This window comes from Eschrichtius robustus, chromosome 8 (genome assembly GCF_028021215.1).
Source record: "Eschrichtius robustus isolate mEscRob2 chromosome 8, mEscRob2.pri, whole genome shotgun sequence".
Taxonomy (NCBI): domain Eukaryota; kingdom Metazoa; phylum Chordata; class Mammalia; order Artiodactyla; family Eschrichtiidae; genus Eschrichtius; species Eschrichtius robustus.
The window spans coordinates 21,673,914-21,696,649 of record NC_090831.1 but is presented as its reverse complement, the minus strand read 5'-3'; the positions used below and the strand labels follow the sequence as shown (position 1 = coordinate 21,696,649).

The window sequence follows — 22,736 nt, the reverse complement described above, 5'->3', positions numbered from 1 at the left end:
ATATATATCATTTTTACTTTAAATTCTTAAAAATTGCATCTAGGTGTCAAGACTTACAAATCATAAAAGGAGAAAAATACTTGCATAGTGTATCAGCAACAAACATAGCAATTCCTTAGCTTTTTACCATATGTCCTCCTTGGTAAAGTACTCTTTCATCCAAAATGGGCTATGTTAGATCTACTAGAGTCTACAAAGTTTCCAGTGAAGACCTAACAAGGTACCATAAGAGATGACAAAATTAGAATCATTTATCATGTCCTAAGTACAAATGATATCCATGTACTGGTAAAGAGAGAAATTTAAAAAAGAAAGAAGGAAAGAAAGAAAAAGACATGGGTCATAGTAAGTTTATATATTAATAAGTTTCTGTAACCAAAGGCAAGTAGACCCTAGGCTCAGTAATTCAGAAATCCAAAGAATAAAAGATTAATCCACAGAGGCTATACAGCTATAGAATTTAAGTGTACATATATAAACACAACATTATCACAGTATACTTATTTCTATACAATAAGAAAAATAGAAAAGAGTAAACATCCTCACAAGAAAATATTATGCTTCCTAAGATAATATGAAAAACGCCATTAAGATAACAGTTGAGGAAAGAAGGCATTCACTGTTTCCATCTGTTATTTCACTTTTATAGATAACCTGTCATGAATTAAGTTTTCTCAACCTGCTTCTTTAGCTTAATTTTTCCATCCTCACATATCTCTATTATTCTTTTCTGTCTCTGGTGAATGAGATGTCCTGCCTACTTCCCCAAAATAAGTCCATCCCACCAACTCCAAAACCCTTGCTTAAAGTTCTCTATCCTCTTCTTTTGACCATCAAACTTCTTATAAAAAACTGCAATGCCCAGTGCCTTCCCTTTATTAACTGACCATTCTTATCCCTTAAATTCTGGGTCTGCTTCCAGTCAACTCAAATTTACTTTCCCAGAATGTTCATATATCAAATCCAATGATATTCTCTCAAATCACTCTTCCTGATCTCTCCAATGTTTTATGTAATTACCCAACTCATCCTTGATTATTTTTTACTTCCATGATACTACTGCCTTAATTTTTGGTCTAAAAGCCTCATGACTATCTCTCATCCTTAATGCAGGAGGCATATTAATCATTCTACACGTTTTATATATTGCTTTGATCATGTTCATTCCTTGACTCAACTGCTTTCAAGGGTTCTCAAATACAACCTCTTCAGTCTGGAATCCAGAGTCAATGCCCTCAAGTACGCCATGCTCTGGTCCAATTTGCACTACTTACAATTTCTTATAAAACATACCTAGTCCTACTTTATCTTTCTACTACTGGCAAAGGTATTTCCTTTCCCTAAAATATCCTTGCCCTGCCTAGTACTTACTACTGAACTCTTTCTTACCCATCCTTTAAAGACTACTCTTACATCATCTTCTTCATTTTGTTTTCCCTCATCTTTGTAGTTGGAACTGAAATCACTTCACTCTAAATTCATGTTATTATATATTCTATATCTATGAATATATATGATATGGTCATATAAAGTTATTATTTTTTCATTCATAGGATGCCTGTATAACATATGTCCTTCAGGATACTGTACGAGTGAAACAAATAACTTTGATGAATTCAGAGTGAAACGCTTTTCTTCACCAATCATCAAATCCCTCCTGGCATCTAGTACATTGCTACAGATGAACATTTAATGACTCCATGAATGCAAAGATTTCTCTCACCAACAGACTACCTGAAGTTTATAGGTTTTTTCCCTTGTCTCCCTTTCAGTCAGTTCTTCACCATATGAATACTATCACTAAATCCTAACCCTGAAACAACAACCATAAAAATTCTCTCCAGTTCATAGCAATTCTTGAAAAAGGAAAGTTTAATGTTAATAATAAACTACCTCTTCTACAAATTCGTAAGTATGCAATGGAGACCAAATTGCTATCATTATGAAAAGCAAAACTAAAAATCTGTAAACATTATTGATTATGCAGGTTTGCAAAGTCATAAAATGCAACACTTAATAAAGTGTTAATTTTCTTGAGTCTACATGTAAGTAGTTTTAAAATATATTAACAAATTCATACTTGCTACCCAGGTATAAACTATCAAAACATCAGATTCAGGTTAAAATCTTAGGAAAAATTAATAATAAAAAGTTAAAACAGGGAGTTAATCAAAATGAAAGATAAAAGAGGCTTATATTCAATATATGTAAGTAAAATCCAAATGAGTCAAGCAAAAAAACAGTAGTATATTAAAAAACAGGACTTAAAGTTTAACGGGCTTACATATAATTAATAACTAAACTGGAAATATATGTAAAATTGTACAAATTAAATCGTTTGCCAAAATAAGCAGAATTTCATTTGAATGAAAATATAAGCTTACTATCCTATTATATTTACAACTAACACATTTTTTAAAGTTAAAATAGTAAATATCCAGTCATGTTACTTTAAAATAAAATAGGTACAACAGTCTATCTATTTCTTAGTCACAAGGATGGATGAAAACAGTAGTAGTATAATAGAAACTGAAAAATACAAACTAATAAGAAATTAGTCAAGAGACTGTTATATTGAGCATCAAGTAATTAAACTTTCATGACAAACTACTCTGTAATTAAATACTAAAGTGAGCACAGTGTGCAGAAAAGAGTTAAACATAACACACCTGAGACTGCTATCCTTAGGCCTGCTTGCAAGGGTGGCCTTTGGCTGGCATCTGAGAACTTGTATTTTGGGAAGGTTATTACCATTCCCTGATTAAGAGTGGCTCACTGTGCCTAAACTGTTTGTGCAAACAATATGGTTTACGTTGAACACCTGTTTTCCTTCTGGAATTTTGCTACATGCTACACAGGGCATGCCTATGTGACCAGCTCCCAGTAGAAACCCTGACTATTGAGTTTCTAATGAGCTTCCCTGGTAGACAACATTTCACATATGTTATCACAATTCACTGCTGGAAGAATTAAGTGCATCCTTTGTGACTCCACTAGGAGAGGACTCTTGGAAGCTTGTGCCTAGCTTCCTCCAGAAATCGCCACATGTGCCTTTTCTCATTACTAATTTTACTTTGTATCCTCCACTATAATAAATCATAGCCATGAGTACAAATTTATGCTGAGTCTTGTGAGTCCTCCCAGCAAATCATCAAACCTGGGGGTAGTCTTGGGGATTCCCCCCTCCATGGGTACAGGTAAAATGCATTCTTTACATTTAAATCAAATCAAGGCACTAGCCTTTACTAGGTAATTTTTTTTAAGTTTTATACAATCTCTCACTCATTTAATGTCTTGGAATGATACGTGAAATGCAATAGATACATATGTAGGAAATTTTTAAATACTTAAGGAGATAAGATCATTTTGAATACTAATGTTTTTCTCTTATACTAAAAGGTCTTTAAAGTACATATTTACTCTAAATTCATAATTCTTCAAACGGAGCCCAATAAATCAGAATTGTAGTGTTTTTTTTAAAGGATCCTGGTAAATACCCATAACGGAAAGAACTGCTAAGTAATTTGGACCCTCAAAAAGTATAAAAGTATAAGGCTGATGGGAGACCCTCCCCCCAAAGATCCACAGACATATGCACAGTGGACCTCAAACACACACATACACACACACACCAAGTAGACACACACATGCACAGATAGCCAAAGAGAGAATCTGACACAGAGAGAAATGGAGATACACACACAGTCAGAAGAAAGAGGCACTCATACAGAGACAGAAAAAACCACACATACAAACAGATAAAAAAAAAACAGCATGTGTTGTTAATGGCAAATTATTTTTTAAAAATCTTTAAAAATCACAAAATCACTGGAATTAATTTCCACTCCTAACCTTAGTATATTTTTAGTGTTAATAAAGGAAAAATAAAGGTTGCCCAGAAATACTGGCTATGATTTCATAGCTAATATGGGAAGTAATATATATATATATATATATATATATATATATATAAAATTCCATTATCATACACAGAAACAAAGCAGTAATTAGCTTAGCTATTTTCAACCTTTGGTCTTTGGGGAATGACTTTCCTTTTTTGGCACAGCAACATCTTTGCTCCTCCTGTCATGAATTACCTACCTGTGACCTTTAGTACACTACCAATAACCTTGAACACCGGCTTCTTTTCATCCCCTTTCTACCTGCTTGCCAGCAAGCTTTGCTGATATGCTATAATGATAAGATTTACTCTCAAGAATACTATAGTCATAACATCCATGTTCTCACACCTTATCAATGAACAACATAAAATGGCTGAAACACATAAGTGTACTCAGAAAAAGTAGTTGGTAGACATTAGATATAAAAGGATGAGCTAAATAAGCTTATGTTTCAAATTTATTTGTTCCTTTAAACTGTTTCTAATAAAGCAAACTCCTATTTTATCAGTGAAAAACATTTACAAGATTTCTGCATTAATAAAACATTTCTGGCATGTATATAATCATGTATATATTTCTAGTCATAACACAGTTTTTAATGAAAATGTGGAAGAAATAAGACTGGTGTGGAGTAAGAGTTAGTTACTTTATTTTTTTCCCCCTTTTTAAAAAAAATTTTTTTTTGGCCATGCCCTGCAGCATGCGGTATCTCAGTTCCTGGACTAGGATCAAAGCGTGCCCCCTGCAATGGAGGCACAGACTCTTAACCACTGGGCCACCAGGGAGGTCCCATGGAGTAAGAGTTAGCATCTACTGTCAGATATTCAAGTGTCATCACCAATCAATCAATGCCTGCATCTGCCATAGCTTGCAATGTTAGCATTATCAGAAGGAGAAAATTTTAAGGAGAGAATAAAAGTTGAAAGCCATAAAAGGAAAAGGGACACAAAGTAGTACATAATAGGATACTTACCGCCCCCACCTAACTGATTCTCTTGTTGCTCCAGGACACCAATAACAAAGGATGCTTTTCCCTGATCATAAGGCTCACTTGGGAAATGGCCGGCCACACAAGCAGAACAAATTGTTTTTGCCGGGTAATAAGAATAGCTAACACTTACTCAGTGCTTACCATGGGACAGGCACAATTTCTCAAATTAATCATGTTTTTATTCATTTAATTATTTGTATACTACCTACTAGGAGGGGAGATAGTTCTGTCATTGTTTCTAATCACAAGAGTTAATCTTTCATATGTGTTTATAAGTAACATTCATAGCTACTTATTGAATATCTGTGGGCTAGACAACTGTACTTGGCACTTCCACCTTACTTTACCTCATTTAATCTCTGCAACCCTGTAAGACAGTAATTAAATTATTATTTACCTCCATTTTACAGTAAATAGATTTTGCTATGGTCATCCCAGAGGTCACCAATTTATTTCCAAATCTATCTCTTTTTTTCCCCTCTATCATCACTAGGTTTCAGTTTAGCTCAGTTCAAAATACCTCTTAAATTTTTCATTTACTTCAAAGTCAAGGTTACCACTGTATATTACTCGAAAATCTCCACTTTTTAGGCTATTTAAAATTCTGCTTGCATATGTAATTTCTAGGTTCACATACCTCACATTAATGGTATGTTAGGAATCTAACATTCAACCAAGTGACAGGAACTTACATCACTGTACAAACGGATAACAAAATGACTACGTGACTAAACCAATAAAAAATGACTATTTGACTAAACCAAGAGGGTAAAGATAAGAAAACATTTCAAGTGTTAATCATTAGCTGCTGTAGAGCACTAGTGTGATTATATTCAACTCCTGCCTCAAAGGCTTACAATCTATTTAGACAACACAGATAAAACACACTGGCAAAAAAAATAGAACAAAAGGACCATGAGCATTCACCAAGTAGCCATCAACTTAAGCTCTGACATGTTTCTTCAAGGTCAAAAGAATTTTATAGAAAATAAAGTTCTGACAAGCAGAAAATAGAGCTTAGACGAAGTGCCACCAAAGAACATCTGGAAACATGACAAAGAATGAAATGAAATTATAGAATCTAATATTGTTTACCTTAAATAATATAAATTAACCAGTAATTTCATTGCACCTACAGTGCTATGGCCTTTTCTCCCTTATGTAGATAGAAAGGCTTATCCACACATAAATTCAATATGAAATTAATCAAAGTCAACGTGTTCTGATCCACAACTTGTTAACTTGATGAGGCAGCAATTGAATTTGCTAGCTGTCTAGCAACCAAATGCCACTGATTCTTCTTACCTTGCTATCTGAGTGAATTTAAAACTATCCTTCTATCACAAATTCTCTCTGGAAAAGTTCAGATTTATTGACAGGATTTATATTATTACCTAACCATCCACCCCCATGTATAAACAACAACTAGAAATAGTTGTAATGAGAAAAAACAGGAAACAAAAAGAGGATATTCTTAAGCATGCAAGAAACATACAGTAAAACAGTACACCTTCTTATTTAGCTCAGAGTAAAATGCTGCCTCTAAATCCTAGACTATGCTATGGTGATTATCATCAAATATTGGTAAGATCACTTCCTCCACCATACCTATCATGCTAAAAATTTCTTTAGCCTTTTATTTTAGATTATCTAAATATGGATAAAGACTAGTAATATAAACACAGAGTTAGATAACTTATTTTCAAATAATTTAAGGAACCTAATAATTACCTTTACTACTTTCTAATAACTCACTAAATAAATATACTAAAGACATATTACTACACAAATTAGAAAACCCCACTATTTACTTTTCATAGTCTGACCACAAATGTTTATTTCCAGCAAAATTCAGCACCAAATAACATTTCTTATTTTAATCACTAAGCCAATACATACATACTGAACAATATAACACAGTACAACTGAAATCACTTAATATAAACTTACTTTTCAGCAAAATCTTTACTTCTCCATTTTCTTTCTTGATCTCATTCATTATTTTATGCTTCTTTTTTTCTCTCTCCTTTTCTTTATCTCTTTCTTTAATTTTGTCTTTGATTTTATCTAAAAGACAAAATAAACATTTAAAACTATTTTAAAATTTTATTTTTTTCATGAACTACAGTGAAATTTCTAGAATTACAACACAACAAGAAAATCAGAATGAAAAACAAACATGCCTTTTTTTCTTTCTCTAAGGTTTTAGTTATTTATAAATTTCCTTTCATATACTGAACACTGGAATACATAATACATCATAAAGTACCAAAATTTATCACTACACATTTTTTTTTTAAATTAAAGGTAGTACTCTTTTTTTTAAATTTTATTTATTTATTTATTTATGGCTGTGTTGGGTCTTCGTTTCTGTGCGAGGGCTTTCTCTAGTTGCGCCAAGTGGGGGCCACTCTTCATCACGGTGCACGGGCCTCTCACTATTGTGGCCTCTCTTGTTGTGGAGCACAGGCTCCAGACGCGCAAGCTCAGCAATTGTGGCTCACGGGCCTAGTCGCTCCGTGGCATGCGGGATCTTCCCAGACCAGGGCTCGAACCCATGTCCCCCGCATTGCCAGGCAGATTCTCAACCACGGCGTCACCAGGGAAGCCCTATCATTACACATTTTATTCTAAAGATTATTCTTCACATACTTCATGTCCAACACAACATCAAACTAACTTCAAATCACTTAAAATAAGTGGCTAACTTTAATCGAGAGAGTAAACTACAGCGGAAAACGGGCTAATTTTGAAGCTGGGCATATCTGGATTGGTTAACATAACACTGGAAAAAATACTCATTCTCAATATCCTAATATGTAAAATAATGATTGATATCTTTCTCATGGGTAACTACAAGGACTAAATGAAGAAAGATATAAAATGACTACCCAGAGCCTGGTATATATATAAGACTAGATGTTAGTTCTCTTATCCTTGCACCTTTTAAAAAAGATATGACTGAGATGGCTAACTGGTGATATTATGATATTAAAATAAAGGGTATAGGAACTCTAAGAATCATTAACCTGCATTCTAAAAATTCAAACTTTGTGTGTATAAAATTATTCGATGTCCTTTTAATTACTGTTGTTCAATCAAGCTCCTATGCACCCAGCAAAAGACGAAATGTAGAGGAGAATTTTAAAATAGTGATGAAATCCTTGTCTTCAAAAAGCTTACTACTGATTACAAAGCTATGATGGAAAAACACAAAACTGCAAAAAGCCTGTAATGTAACACCCGAGATTATATAACATATATGCCAACTGCATAATTTCTTAAAATCCCTCCTTACTTCTCTTTCTATAAACACTATCCTAAGTTCAGGCCCTAGTCACCTAATGTTTAGATTACTGTCTTGACCAGCTCTGTCAAACAGAAATATAATGGTTACCACATACGTAAATTTAAATTTTCTGGTAGTCACATCAGAAACAAAACAAAACTAGTGAAGTTAATTTTAATAATAATTTATTTAGCCAATGTATCTAAAACGTCATTTCAACATGGAACCAATACTAAAAAATTACTGAGATATTTTACATTCTTTTTTTCATAATAAGATTTCAAAATCCAGTCTATATTTTACACTTATGGCACATCTCAATTCAAAGTAGCTCAACTTTAACTGTTCAAAGGCCACATGAGGACTTCCCTGGTGGCGCAGTGGTTAAGAATCCGCCTGCCAATGCAGGAGACAGGGGTTCGAGCCCTGGTCCGGGACGATCCCACATGCTGCGGAGCAACTAAGTCCGTGCGCCACAACTACTGAGCCTGCGCTCTAGAGCCGGCAAGCCACAACTACTGAGCCCACGTGCCACAACTACTGAAGCCCGCGCACTGCAACGAAGAGTAGCCCCCGCTCGCTACAACTAGAGAAAACCCGCGTGCAGCAACGAAGGCCCAACGCAGCCAATAAATAAATAAATAAATAAATAAATAAATAAATAAATAAAGCCACGCGTCTAGGGGCTACCGTACTGAACGACTCTCCAAACTACTTAACTAGATAATTCTCAAAAAAGTTAAATCTATGTATTTAATAAACATTTTAAAACTTATTAATTTAAAAAACACAAATTCAAATAAGATATTTTCACCTATCAAACTGACAAAGTGCTTTTTTTAAAGTCATAATACTCAAAGCAGATGAGAGGACAGTTGATGGCTGAGCAAACCAAAACAGGGATTCACTGACTTAACAAATACGCATTGCTGAGTATAAGAAAAAGTTAGGGATACAGAGGTGAAAAAGCTAGATAAAGTCCTCATATGTTCATATACAACTTATTCTAAAATTCTAGAATCGATTAAGCTGTTCTCACACTTCAGATTAGCTCACTACTCTTACTTTTTGGTCTTTTAAAGTCCTTGAAAACATGTCATAGGCTGTCATCCAGCCATAAAATGTCAGTAAAAATAGCTGGAGCTCAGACACATATATAAGTTAATATTGCCTAAGTAACTACACATTTTTAAGTGAACTAGTTACATATCATTTACAATCACAACTGAAGAAAATAGTCATCTGAAATGTCTCCGCATTCCTTTTCCCAATTATCCCTATTAATCTTATTAACCTAAAAGTATTATTTCAATAATTATTAAACTTTTAAAACTTTATTAAAGTATAATATACATACAGAAAAAAGCACGTAAGTATACAGCTCAATTTTCACAAAAATGAACAGCACCCGGAACCCATCTCAGGTCCCCCCTTCCAGTCTTTATTATGCAGCACTGCTAAGGGTAACCACGATCCTGACTTCTTAACCCCACAGATTAAAATAGCTATAGAATTTTAATGACATATATAAAGAATATGATACACTATAAACCTACCATAGTCATAAAACAAATTTTTTTCAGAATAAAATTAAACTAGTTTCTCATGAAATAAAACTACAATATAATATGACCCAACTTTTATAGACTTTATTTATAAATATACTTATTTATAGACATTAAAGACTTTATTTTTTAGAGTAGTTTTAGGTTCCCAGCAAAATGAAACAGAAGACAGAGATTTCTCATATATACCTCCTGCCTCTACACATCACAATTTTTAAAAATTTATAATTAATATACACATTCAGAAAACAGACTGAAAGATAATAGTGCAAATCATTAAAAGCCATTACTTTTATTTTTTTAACATCTTTATTGGAGTATAAGTGCTTTACAATGGTGTGTTAGTTTCTGCTATATAACAAAGTGAATCAGCTATACGTATACATATATCTCCATATACCCTCCCTCTTGCGTCTCCCTCCCACCCTCCCTATCCCACCCCTCTAGGTGGTCACAAAGCACAGAGCTGATCTCTCTGTGCTATGAGGCTGTTTCCCACTAGCTATCTATTTTACATTTGGTAGTGTGTATATGTCAACGCCACTCTCTCACTTCGTCCCAGCTTATCCTTCCCCCTCCCCGTGTCCTCAAGTCCATTCTCTATGTCTGCGTCTTTATTCCTGTCCTGCCTCTAGGTTCTTCAGAACCTTCTTTTTTTTAGATTCCATATATATGTGTTAGCATACGGTATTTGTTTTTCTCTTTCTGACTTACTTCACTCTGTATGACAGACTCTAGGTCCATCCACCTCACTACAAATAACTCAATTTCATTTCTTTTTGTAAGCCATTACTTTTAAGTGGCAAAAAGTTTCTAAGTTTCTGCAATAGGAGCATATTAGTTTTGTAATACAGGAAAAGGGGTCTTGAAATATGCCTTCAAGTATGGTATTAAATAGTTCAAGCAAAAATAAGTTGAAGGTGTGAAGTCATTATACAAAAAACACCTATGGAAACAAAAACAATGGCATAGCCAAGACTATAAGAGTGACTGACAACAAAACTGCATTTACCTCCTACCCCATACTACAACCAAAACCTTCAAAGCAAAGGAAGCAAAAACAAATCAGTCTATATATACATAGTAGAAAAGCATTTCTTTCTCTTTTTCTTTTTTTTAAATAAAGACTTTATACCACACTGTCATGCATTCATATTTATAAAAGCCACTTCGAGGTCTTTTCACAAGGAAAAGACTCCCTGGCATCAAGTTTACAGTTATACATTGTTCTTTAACAACTGTCATTCTTAGTTTTTACTTCTTTTCATGACCATGAATTTGTACAGTTTTATCCTTCATGATTTAATCTAAAGCTTGGAAAGAATTTCTAGCTCATCTTCCCATCACAATTCTTAGAATAAAAGTGAGAATTATTCTACCGTAAGAACAACAAATTATCTGTTTTGAAAAGTCCAATTTAACATAAGGACACTTTTTATTTGAAAATAAAAAGGGGGATAGGGGACAGATGGAACACAGATGCTAAGAGACCCATGATACGGTTTGAATTTAAAGATGCAAAAGGAATCTTAAGAATGGAGGGAAAGAGAAGAAATAAATAAGTCATTATCAACTCACAACATACTTTAAATTATATATGTGGAAAAACACACATGGGCTAAAGACATACCTTATATGTAGAAGTTAAGATATAAAAAAGAAAGCTGATAAAAATAATTTCAAACAAAATATAAATGGGATTTTCAAACATATGGTCAACTTATGATTTAGCAGTATATGTCACATATGCATCAATGTAACATGTATTTCACTCACCCAATACATTTCTATTGAGCATATACGTGTATGAGATAAAAATGAGTAAGAGCACTGCACTAAAGAATCTTAAAATCGACAAGGTATCAGTTGATTCTTATTATAAGTACCACTTTGGAAACCAGTTCTTAAATAACAAATTAAATTTTTTCATCTGATTATAATAAAATTCACTTGTCTCCACAAGTATTAATGTCAGTATAATAATGTAGGGATGAAAACACACACACACACAAGTATTATATGAACTGCTCCAGTAAGAAAGCAAAACAAAAAGCTTTGTGAATACTTTTAAGAGACTGATCAAATAATACATCAACAAACCGTTCATCTGGAATCTTCAGAATTAATTCACAGATTTCCAGGTAACAGGAGATTGCCACCCATTTTTTAACAGTTCTAATTACTTTAAAAAATGTACTACATACATCCCTGCTTTCAAAAATATAAGAAATATAATTTACTCTTTTCATTTTGACAAAAAATTTAACTCTCACTGTCATACTCATATTGACCTCAAAAACAGAAGAAAAAATTAACTGTTCAAAACTAAATAGCAGCTGAATCATTTCATTTTTATTGTCTCAGCTGTCTCATCACTCCAGGTAAAAGAGGTGACAGCTCTAACTTCTGGCAGTCACTGATAGGCTCATTCTCATTTGTTCTGTGCTAAGAAACTAGACCAGGTCCATTGTGCTATAATACAGCAAGCAGGTTCTCTATCTCACACCGTATTCTAGTTAGTTACAAACATATCTTTCTTCTTAGCATCATTCCTAACCCCACCAGTGTACATTCCCTGAGGGTAGAGAAGGCTCTCCCTCAATAAATGCTTGTTTAACGCATGAAACAAGTCCTGTAATAAAGTAAGAAATTACTGTTATTTTCTACAGTACATCATGACTTTCTCTCTGGTAAGGTGCTCTAGGTTGATCTTTGTTAATCCTTCTTCTTTTCCACGGCAAGGAAGGGAATTCTTAGTCCTGAAAGCCTTTCAGTAGTAGTTCTTCAAATGTATATCCCTTTTCTAACTGACCTGGTCATTTCTGACAAACAGTTCTAAGATTTAATAAAGCTATTCCTCCAACAACAGTAGGGATCCAAAATTTTTCTGGGTAAGTCTCAATAAAGACAGTAATTTTCCCCAAAAGACAATGGGCTGATTTCTTTTTTTATGCAGAGCTCTTTTTATATAAAGAACTTTCACAATTTACCACCAAAAAAAAGAAACATTAAAAATAGAAAAAGAAAATTTTAAAAAGAAAATAAAAAATAGTAAATAGGAAAAGATACAAAGGACATAAAACAGGCAAATTTCAAAGAATGCTAATGTCAAACATGAAGAAAAGCTCAATTAAAATAACATGAAATCATTTCTTCATCTATCAAATTGACCATTTTTATTGAGATATCACTGACAAACAGCACTGAATAAGTTTAACGTGTATACAGCATAATGATCTGACTTACATATATGACGAACTGATTACCACAGTAAGTTTAGTGAATATCCATCATCTTATATGGACACAAAATTTTTAAAAAGACCATTTTTCTTAAAAATAACAGTAACCAGTGCTGCTTGGCAAAGGTGAAGCGAAATAGGCACTTCTACACAGTGATGAGCATAAACTGATAGTCTTTACTGGAGAGCAATTTAACAATATGTTGGAAAAATATTAAAAGTCATCATTCCTTTGATCCCACAATTCCACAACTAATATTAATAAAAAGAAAACCAAGCCTGCACAAAAATACACATACAAGGGTCTTCATCGCACATTATTTTTAACAGTGAAAAACTGTATAACAAATGTTTAATAATGGAGATCGGTTAGATAAAATTGGTTATATTCAGAAATGGAAAATTATGAAGCCATTAAAAATCATGTTTAAATAACAGTTAACATCATGGGGGAAATGTTCATGATATGTTAGACGAAAACTGCAAGTTGATATATGTAAATGCAAATCTATAAAAGGATCCCAAGTCTGAAATATATATGTATACTGTGTGTATATATATAAACACACACACATATACACTCATTTATGTGTATACATCTGTATATGTATATGTATGTATACACGCACACATACACACATACAGGGATCTTAAAACAAGGGAAATTGTTTAAAAGTTTATATAAGAAAGAGTTGGACTTCCCAGTTCTCCCACCCTCACCCCAAACATTCAAGTGATCATTTCAATCTCACCCTTTAAGACAAACACTGAAACTTTCATTTTCTGGAGGAACTGAACAGGTCTCAAGACTCAGGTACCCTAGGCAAGGCAAAGACAAGCTGATTGTACTTCCCTAAAATACTCAAGCTAAACTGAATCAGGAAATTTAAAAAACGAGAACTTTTAAAAATTAAAAATACAATAGCAAAACTGAAAGGCTTAATTAAAAGGTTGGAAGAGATAAAGTTTAGATAATCTTCCAAAAAGCAGAGCAACAAGACAAAGAAGTGAAAAATTGCAAAAAATAAGGCAACACAAAGGATCTATTCAGGAGATCTAATATCAAATTAACTGAAATTTCAGAAAAAGAAAACAATTGCGTAAGGAAGAAAAATATAAATAAATAAATAAATATTTCCCATAAAAGATCAGTCTCCAGAATGAAGATTCTTCAAGGGATGAGTACAAAGAATGGACTTCACCATTGTAGCCCCTCTGGCCCCAAACACACCAGGCACACCCTCATGAAATTTCAGTACACTGGGGATAAAGAAAAGATCTTAAAAGCCTCCAGAAGAAGGGGGAGAAAAAAAAAAGATCACATATAAAAGATCAGGTAACAGTGTGGAACTGGACTCCGTCAATGCAACAGTAGACGCTAGAAAGTAATACAGCAGTAACTTCAAAATTCATAATGAAAATATTTTTTAACCTAGAATTCTAAAATCTGCCAAATTATCAATCAAGCATGATGGAAGACATTTTCAGACAAGCAAAAGTTCAAAATTTTTACCACACTTGCATCCTTTCTGAGGAAGTTACATGAGGGCATGCTAAGTAAAGGAGTAAACAAAGAAGGAAGAAGACATGAGACCCAGGAAACAAGGGACCCAGAGCACAGGAGAGCAACACAAGAAAATATCAGTACGAAAGCTGTGCAGCTGGCTTAAAGGGTAACAGTTCAGGTCGAAACACAGGAATGGAGAACTGCAGAAACAAGGCCCCCCAGGAATAAAGGGGAATTGCCAGATTACCTCTTATCACACAACAGAGAATAAGACAGAAAATGAAGCAATAAGTATATATGTAAATGAAGAAGAGAGGCAATTTTTAGCTACATGAAAACCAAGAAAGCCATAGAGAAAAGGATCTCTGATATGCACTGAACAGTATTTGCAAAGTCACAATAAGCCCTGATAATTGCTTCAACTAAGGTTTATGAAATTATTAGAGATAGGAAAGAAGCTAAATTATAAAAGTGCTAAATTCTTATTTAACAAGAATGCAATATATGTCTAAAACTGATCGATTCAAAAATAAAAGGCAGTATGAGCATTTTATTTAGAAATTTGGAATTAAAAGGAGATGAGAATTAAGAATTACAGCCAAGGGAGGGATGGACAGGGAGTTTGGATTAGCAGATGCAAATTATCATAAATAGAATGGATAAATAACAAGGTCCTACTGTATAGCACAGGGAACTATATTCAATATCCTGTAATAAACCATAATGGAAAAGAATATGAAAAAGTATATATGTATATATATATTTACGTATACCTGAATCACTTTGCTGTACAGCAGAAATTAACAAAACATTGTAAATCAACTATACTTCAATAAAATAAATTTTTTTAAAAAGAGTTACAGGGCTTCCCTGGTGGTGCATTGGTTAAGAATCCTCCTGCCAGTGCCGGAGACACGGGTTCGAGCCCTGGTCCGGGAGGATCCCACATGCCGTGGAGCAACTAAGCCCGTGCGCCACAACTACTGAGCCTGCGCTCTAGAGCCCGCAAGCCACAACTACTGAGCCCACGTGCCACAACTACTGAGCCCACGTGCCACAACTACTGAAGCCCGTGAGCCTAGAGGCCATGCACCGCAACAAGAGAAGCCACCAAAATGAGAAGCCCACGCACTGCAACGAAGAGCAGCCACCACTCACCGCAACCAGAGAAAGCCCACGCACAGCAACAAAGACCCAACGCAGCCAAAAATAAATAAATAAATTTATTTTTTTTAAAAAAAGAGTTACAGCTGGACAGGGGGCTGGAGACAGGAATGGAGAGTGTTATGGCCATTTTTCACTATAAACCTTTCAGTATTATTTGATTTTTTAAATTAAATTTTATTTTTAAAATTTACAAAGCCATGGTCTTCCTCCCAAATACCCATAACCCCAGTCTAATCATGAGAAAAACATTAGACAAATCCCAATTGAGGGACATTTTACAAAATACCTGACTAGTGTTCCTCAAACTGTCAAGGTCATCTAAAGCAAGAAAAGTCTAAGAAACTACCATAGCCAAGAAAAGCCTAAACAGACATGATGACTAAATATAATGTGGTATCCTCATGCACCCCAATGTTCTCTGCAGCGCTGTTTACAATAGCCAAGTCATGGAAGCAACCTAAATGTCCATCAATAGATGAATGGATAAAGAAGATGTGGTACATATATACTATGGAATATCACTCAGCCATTAAAAAGAATGAATTAATGCCATTTGCAGCAACATGGGTGGACCTGGAGATTATCATGCTAAGTGAAGTAAGTCAGACAGAGAAAGACAAATATCATATGACATTGTTGATATGCGGAATCTAAAAACATGATACAAATGAACTTATTTACAAAACAGAAACAGACTCATAGACTTAGAGAAGGAACTTATGGTTACCAGCGAGGGAGGGTCGGGGAAGGGGAAAGACTGGGAATTTGACACTGACACGTACACACTGCTATATTTAAAATAAATAACCAACAAGGACCTACTGTATAGCACAGGGAACTCTGCTCAGTACTCTGTAATAACCTAAATGGGAAAAGAATTTGAAAAAGAATAGATACATGTGTATGTGTAACTGGAAAAAATTAAATTAAAAAATAAAAATCATCTCTACAGAGCAATAATTAATTAATTAATTAATTAAAAATGTGGTATCCTCAATAGGATCCTTGAACGGAAAAGGGAAATTAGGTAAAAACTAAGGAAATGTGAATAAAAGATGGACTTTAGTTAATGATAATATATCAATACTGGTTCATTAAGTGTGACAAACATACTATACAAGTTTAAGATTTTTAATAATAGGAGAAAGTGAGTATAGTATATATAGGAACTCTGTACAAAGTTCCCAACTTTTCTGTAAATCTAAAACTATTCTAAAATTAAAAGCTTACTGAAATCTATACTTTATATAAATTTATAAAGGCAAAACTTAGTTAATTAAAAGAAAAACATACACACAGACACATACTGGTTGTGTACATGTGTATATAAATTTAACACTACGTAATGGACAGAACTCCAAGACACACTGTTAAGTTAAAAAGTACAAGTTACAGAAAAATGCATATAGGATATTTAGGTTTTAAAAAATAAACTGAATATTCTTTTCTGTGAGTGTATACATGTAAACATGTATATATGTAAATGCATAGCAAAAGGTCTGGAAGGACAGACACAAACACCTAAGGAACAAAGGGAGCTCTTGGTTTTTAATTCATGTACTTCTAAATTATTTAAAATTTCTGCAACAGAAAGGGATACATATTTATGTATTACATGTGTAAATAAGTTGTTAGCCTAAATCTTCTCCCTGAAAGAATTGGTAATTATTTTCAGACAAATATTTTTTTAAGAAAGAATTAGAATCACTTAAGCCATATTAGAAGGAAAGAGATGAGAAAAAAACACTTCAAAGTAAAACAATGAATTAATATACTAGAAACTAACAAACACACACAAATAATCTTACTTCTTCCAAAGTCCTCTCTTCATTTACAACTATTCAAATGCATTCCTGCCTCACTTTACACACATTATCTCAAGGTTATGTTATAATTAAAAAAGAGAAGAATAAAATAAAAAAAGAAAATATAACACAATTATATATGTATTCTGAATATGTACAGAACCTAGAAGAGTGTTTTGCATATAAATGATGTTCAATATGAATGCAGTTTCCAGGGGAAAAAGAAGAAAATGGTTCAAGTAAATAGAAACAAATTGCTAGTGATAAGCATCTAAAGTGTCAGCAGTCACAGAAAACAAAAAAAAAGGTCAATATGCAGAAAAAAGAAACAAGATGAGCAACAATACAGAGCCTTGCTTACACTGCAGCTAATTATCTCTCCAATTAAATTATAAATACTCTAAAAGCAAGAAATATAAATAGGGCTTCTCTGGTGGCCCAGTGGCTGGGAGTCTGCCTGCCATTGCAGGGGACACGGGTTCGAGCCCTGGTCCAGGAAGATCCCACATGCCGCAGAGCAACTAAGCCCGTGAGCCACAACTACTGAGCCTGCATGCCACAACTACTGAAGCCAGCGCACCTAGAGCCCGTGCTCGCAACAAGAGAAGCCACCGCAATGAGAAGCCCCCACTCGACGCAACTAAAGAATGACCGCGTGCAGCAACGAAGACCCAACACAGCCATAAATTAATTAATTTAAAAAATGCTCCTTTCAGAAAAAAAAAGAAATATAAATAGCTTTCCTCCTTGCATTCCCCCCACAGTGCCAAGTGTACAGCAGGCAGTAAATGCTTGTTGAATCCACATAAGAAAGAAGTACAGGACAAATTAGAGAAATCATGACATAATATAAGAAAGTACATAAATTATTTTATAAAACTCCAGAAATAAGCAGGGTATCGTGGAGATACAACAAGAGAAGAATAAGATAGTGTTGGAGTGGGGCAGCTGTCAGAAAAGTTTCCACAGAATTTGTTTTTTCATAGGAACAACTTAGAAATCTCACCTACTATCCTCATTTTACAGAGGAAAAAGTTGGGTCTCAGTGCACTTAAAAGATTTTCCCAGGAACAGACACTAAGTGGCAGAACCAGGACAACTCCTAATCAGGTCCCCTTGTTTCTAGTTAAAAACTCTTATACCACACATTAGGAAAGAAAACCAATAACTATAAAGAGAATTATTTACCACGAATGTTTTTTGATATTTAAAAGTAAGAGACAGTTTATAACTTATAACCTGCACATATATAAGCACTACTTCTGGCTCTTCTGCATCAAGTCTTGCCCAGTAAATAGAGTTGTATGATAGGGGAAGAAATAATGTATAAACAGGCTACAGAAACTTGGAAGGAAAGAAGAAAACTTTTCCTTCCTATTTAAGGGATGGCTGAGATCTGACAGGCATGAGGCAGACGGTATTTAAAACACCTGACTCTTCCTCCTCTAGAGTTGTTTACCCATCCACACTGAGGCAAACTGCTGAAATCAGGGTGAATTGTCCTTATGGACATAACTGTAAAAACTGATACATTAAGAACCCCGAGATCGGAAAGATCTATGCAGACCCAGTCGACTAAGAACACAAGGACTTGTGAACTGCTGAAATGAGGGAGTGTCACGGAGCTTCTGCTGCTTGTGCTTATATAATCAGGGGCAATAATAACTGATCTCTGAAGACTCCTTTTCTAGTATTCCTTAATTTTATGTTTCTTTTTTTTTTTTTATAAAAGGGAAATACTTAGTACAATGACTCATACAGTAACAACATCCTATGTTTTGTACAGCAGTGCAAAAAATGGTTCTGCCTCAAGATATGAAGAGGAAGTTCAAACTGTACAATTCTTATGTCTCCTACTATTCAGGAATAGGCCAAAAAAAAAAAAAAAGAAAGAAAAAAAAAGGAATAGGCAGGTTGCTTTGGCTAACATATTAGAGGCCAAAAGAAAAGAAAAGAAAAAAAAAAAAAAGGAACAGAATGTTGAAAATGGGACAGTTTAAGACAGCTGGAGATTAAGAAACTTTAAATGGATTGTAATTCAGTAGGCTCCCCTTACCCTGGGGGGATATATTCTCAAACCGGTTGGATGCCTGAAATCACAAATAGTACTGAACCCTATGTATACTATGTTTTTCCTATACATACATACGATAAAGTTTAATTTATAAATTAGGCACAGCAAGAGAATATTCAAATTGCCAGCGTCACTACTCCTATGCTTTGGGGCCATTATTAAGTAAAATAAGGGTACATGAATACGACAGTAGATCTGGTAACTGAGATGGCTGCTAAGTGACTAACAGGTGGGTAGCGCATGCAGTGTGTGGATGTGCTGGGCAAAGGCATGATTAACTACCTGGGAGGGATGGAGCAGGACAGTGCAAGATTTCATCACGCTACTCAGAAGAGCACGCAATTTACAACTTATGAATTGTTTATTTCTGGAATTTTCCATTTAATATTTTCAGACAGTGGTTGACCCCAAGTACCTGAAACCACAGAAAATGAAACCTCGGACAGGTGGTCTACTGTACGGTGGAAATAACTCAGGCTTTGCAGTTAGACATATTAAGTTCAAATTTCAGCTCTACCAACAACTGACCAACTGACACAAACAAGCTACTGAATTGTGTTGTGCCTCAGCATTCTCATCTGTCAAAGACAACAGCATTTATCTTTTAGATTTTTTTTTAGAAGAATTAAAGGCAACATATGCATTATTTCCAACACATGCCCAGTATACTAAAGGCACTTGATAAATGTAGCCATTATTATTAAAAACAATTAGTAGAATTTTATTAGTAAAGCCTCTAGTAATATGCATAGAGTGACAAAATGGTATAGCAATAGTAGTCCCAAGAACACCAAAAATAAGTAACAGGAAAACAAAAATACTTATATACCTACATGAAAGCCAAGCCAGGCATAACATGGAAAAGTGGTTTGGGCTCCCTCTCCTGCCATAACAAAAGATTTCAAGTCAGGTTTTCTTCATTGACCTAGCAGGGAAAATTTGCCTCTAAAGCAGAAGTACAATTACTTCTTTTTTCAATATATTGTAAAACAAAGATATTAAGTAGTGAGATATTATAATTGGTATCTAGGTTACAGAATTAAACCACTCAGTCACTGAATCTTACACTATAGTTGTTATACAAAATGTGACACATATTGGGCTTCCCTGGTGGCGCAGTGGTTAATAATCCACCTGCCAATGCAGGGGACACGGGTTCGAGCCCTGGTCTGGGAAGATCCCACATGTCGCGGAGCAACTGAGCCCATGTGCCACAACTACTAAGCCTGCACTCTACAGCCCGCGAGACACAACTACTGCAGCCCACGTGCCGGAACAACTGAAGCCCACGTGCCTAGAGCCTGTGCTCCACAACAAGAGAAGCCACTGCAATGAGAAGCCCGAGCACCGCAATGAAGAGTAGCTCCCACTCACCTAACTAGAGAAAGCCTACATGCAGCAATGAAGACCCAACACAGCCAAAAATAATAAATAAATTAAATAAATAAATTTATTTTTTTAAAAAAGAAATGCATAATAAAAGACCCTTCACTATCCAGCCCCAATTTCCCTTTTAAAAAAAAAAAAAGTGACACATAAAACCTGGGACATTCTAGACCTGTTAAGTTGACATTATACAATTATTTAGTTAAAATTATACTCTATAATGCAAACAGTAAATCATATAGTTCTTTCCAGTTAATGTAATAACATAAGTGGAAACAAATGCTCTTTTTATACACTCCTAATTATACTTTTTCATACAACCAATTAAGGTTCTAAATTTTTAAAAGTTATGTATTTAGCTAATACCACTAAATAACTCTCCTATAGGTGCTTTATCTATTTCAGTTCAATGCAGAATATGCTCTTAATAAAATTTTACAAAACAAATATACCTATTAAGGCCCTAATAAGTATACAGGGAGGAACTGTTTCAAGCTTCCAAAGCTAGGTTAGAAAAAGCCTTGCTGTTTCCACCCAGGTCTCTTGGTCTCCTTCTGCCATGTAAGAAATCCTACTATCCTGATGAGGAAGAGATCATGTAAAAAGGCGCTGAGATGACAGGAGAGAGAGGGGACCAGCTCAGCATCTCATCATCCCTGCCAAGGCAACAGGCACATGAGTAAAGTCATCATGGACTCACCAGACAAGACTAGCCACCAAATGAACACCACTGAGTAACCCCAGTCAGCCCCAAATGAAGCAAAATTACCTCGCCAATCCTACTGAACTCCTGACCCAGAACATCATTAGATACAATAAAATGGTTGTTGTTTTAAGCCTCCAAGTTTTAGGTTAGTTTGTTACACAGCAATACCTAATGCAGCCTTCACAAAATCTTCTTATACTCAAAGAAGTTGGGCTAAGTTATGTATGTGTACAAGACATGCAATGACTTCAGAGAAATGTTAAAACAGAGTATCTTATAAAAACAACTGATATTTTAAAATCTAAGATGAACGGCTAGAATAAAGATGCTTAGCAATATATAATGTCAAAGCTATAAAGAGAATCAAACATCTATAAATTACTTCCTGCCTCAGTATCTGTGACACTGCATAGCTCAGTTTTCCTATATAGTTCCCATGAATGTTACACTTCATATAATGCTCTAACTAGAACTTCTTTAACTCTTTATTGAAATCCTACCACACTGTCTTTCAAAGTTTCTCTCAAAACACTCTCTCCTTCCTCCTGCATCCCTTCTCCCTTTCTTAACATCTACCTGCGCCCACTCCCACTAGCTACCACCACTACTTTCCATTTGCCTTGTGGTATTTAACTTAACTGTACTAAATATTATAACTACTCTTTCTGGTACCCTGCTAGATTGTTTAAGTTACTTGAAGGCATGGACTGCAAATTATTGATTTAGTCATTTTTGTTAACACCTACCACAGCACCTAAGTACTAAAAATGTTTAAGTTGAATAATTATACACTCTGCTACTAGAGATCTCAGATTTTAAAGACAAACACAATGCTTGATGTACCACAAACAAATCACTTCCTGAACGTTACAAAGTAATCTTACTGTAATTCAATCTGTTCCTGATTATAAATAATTGATAACCTTTCACTGTTATAAAATTATATACACAATTATCAAGTACATGTAGAAAAACCAAAAGCTTTCTTATATACCAGTAATAATCTGGAAAAAAACCTCCCAAAAATAAAACAAAATACAAGAAAACTCATAATATGTATTAAATATCAATAAATTTTACAGAGATATAAAAGAATAGGTAAA

General features: G+C 34.4%; 1 protein-coding gene across 1 annotated transcript in view; it reads right to left on the bottom strand.

Annotated features, from left to right (window-relative positions):
* Positions 1 to 22,736, bottom strand: part of RSBN1L (round spermatid basic protein 1 like) — a 62,808-nt gene that overhangs the window by 26,588 nt on the left and 13,484 nt on the right. Inside the window, exon 2 of the mRNA XM_068550442.1 lies at positions 6,844 to 6,960. Coding sequence (XP_068406543.1) covers positions 6,844 to 6,960 — 117 coding nt within the window. The remainder of the gene's footprint in view (positions 1 to 6,843; positions 6,961 to 22,736) is intronic.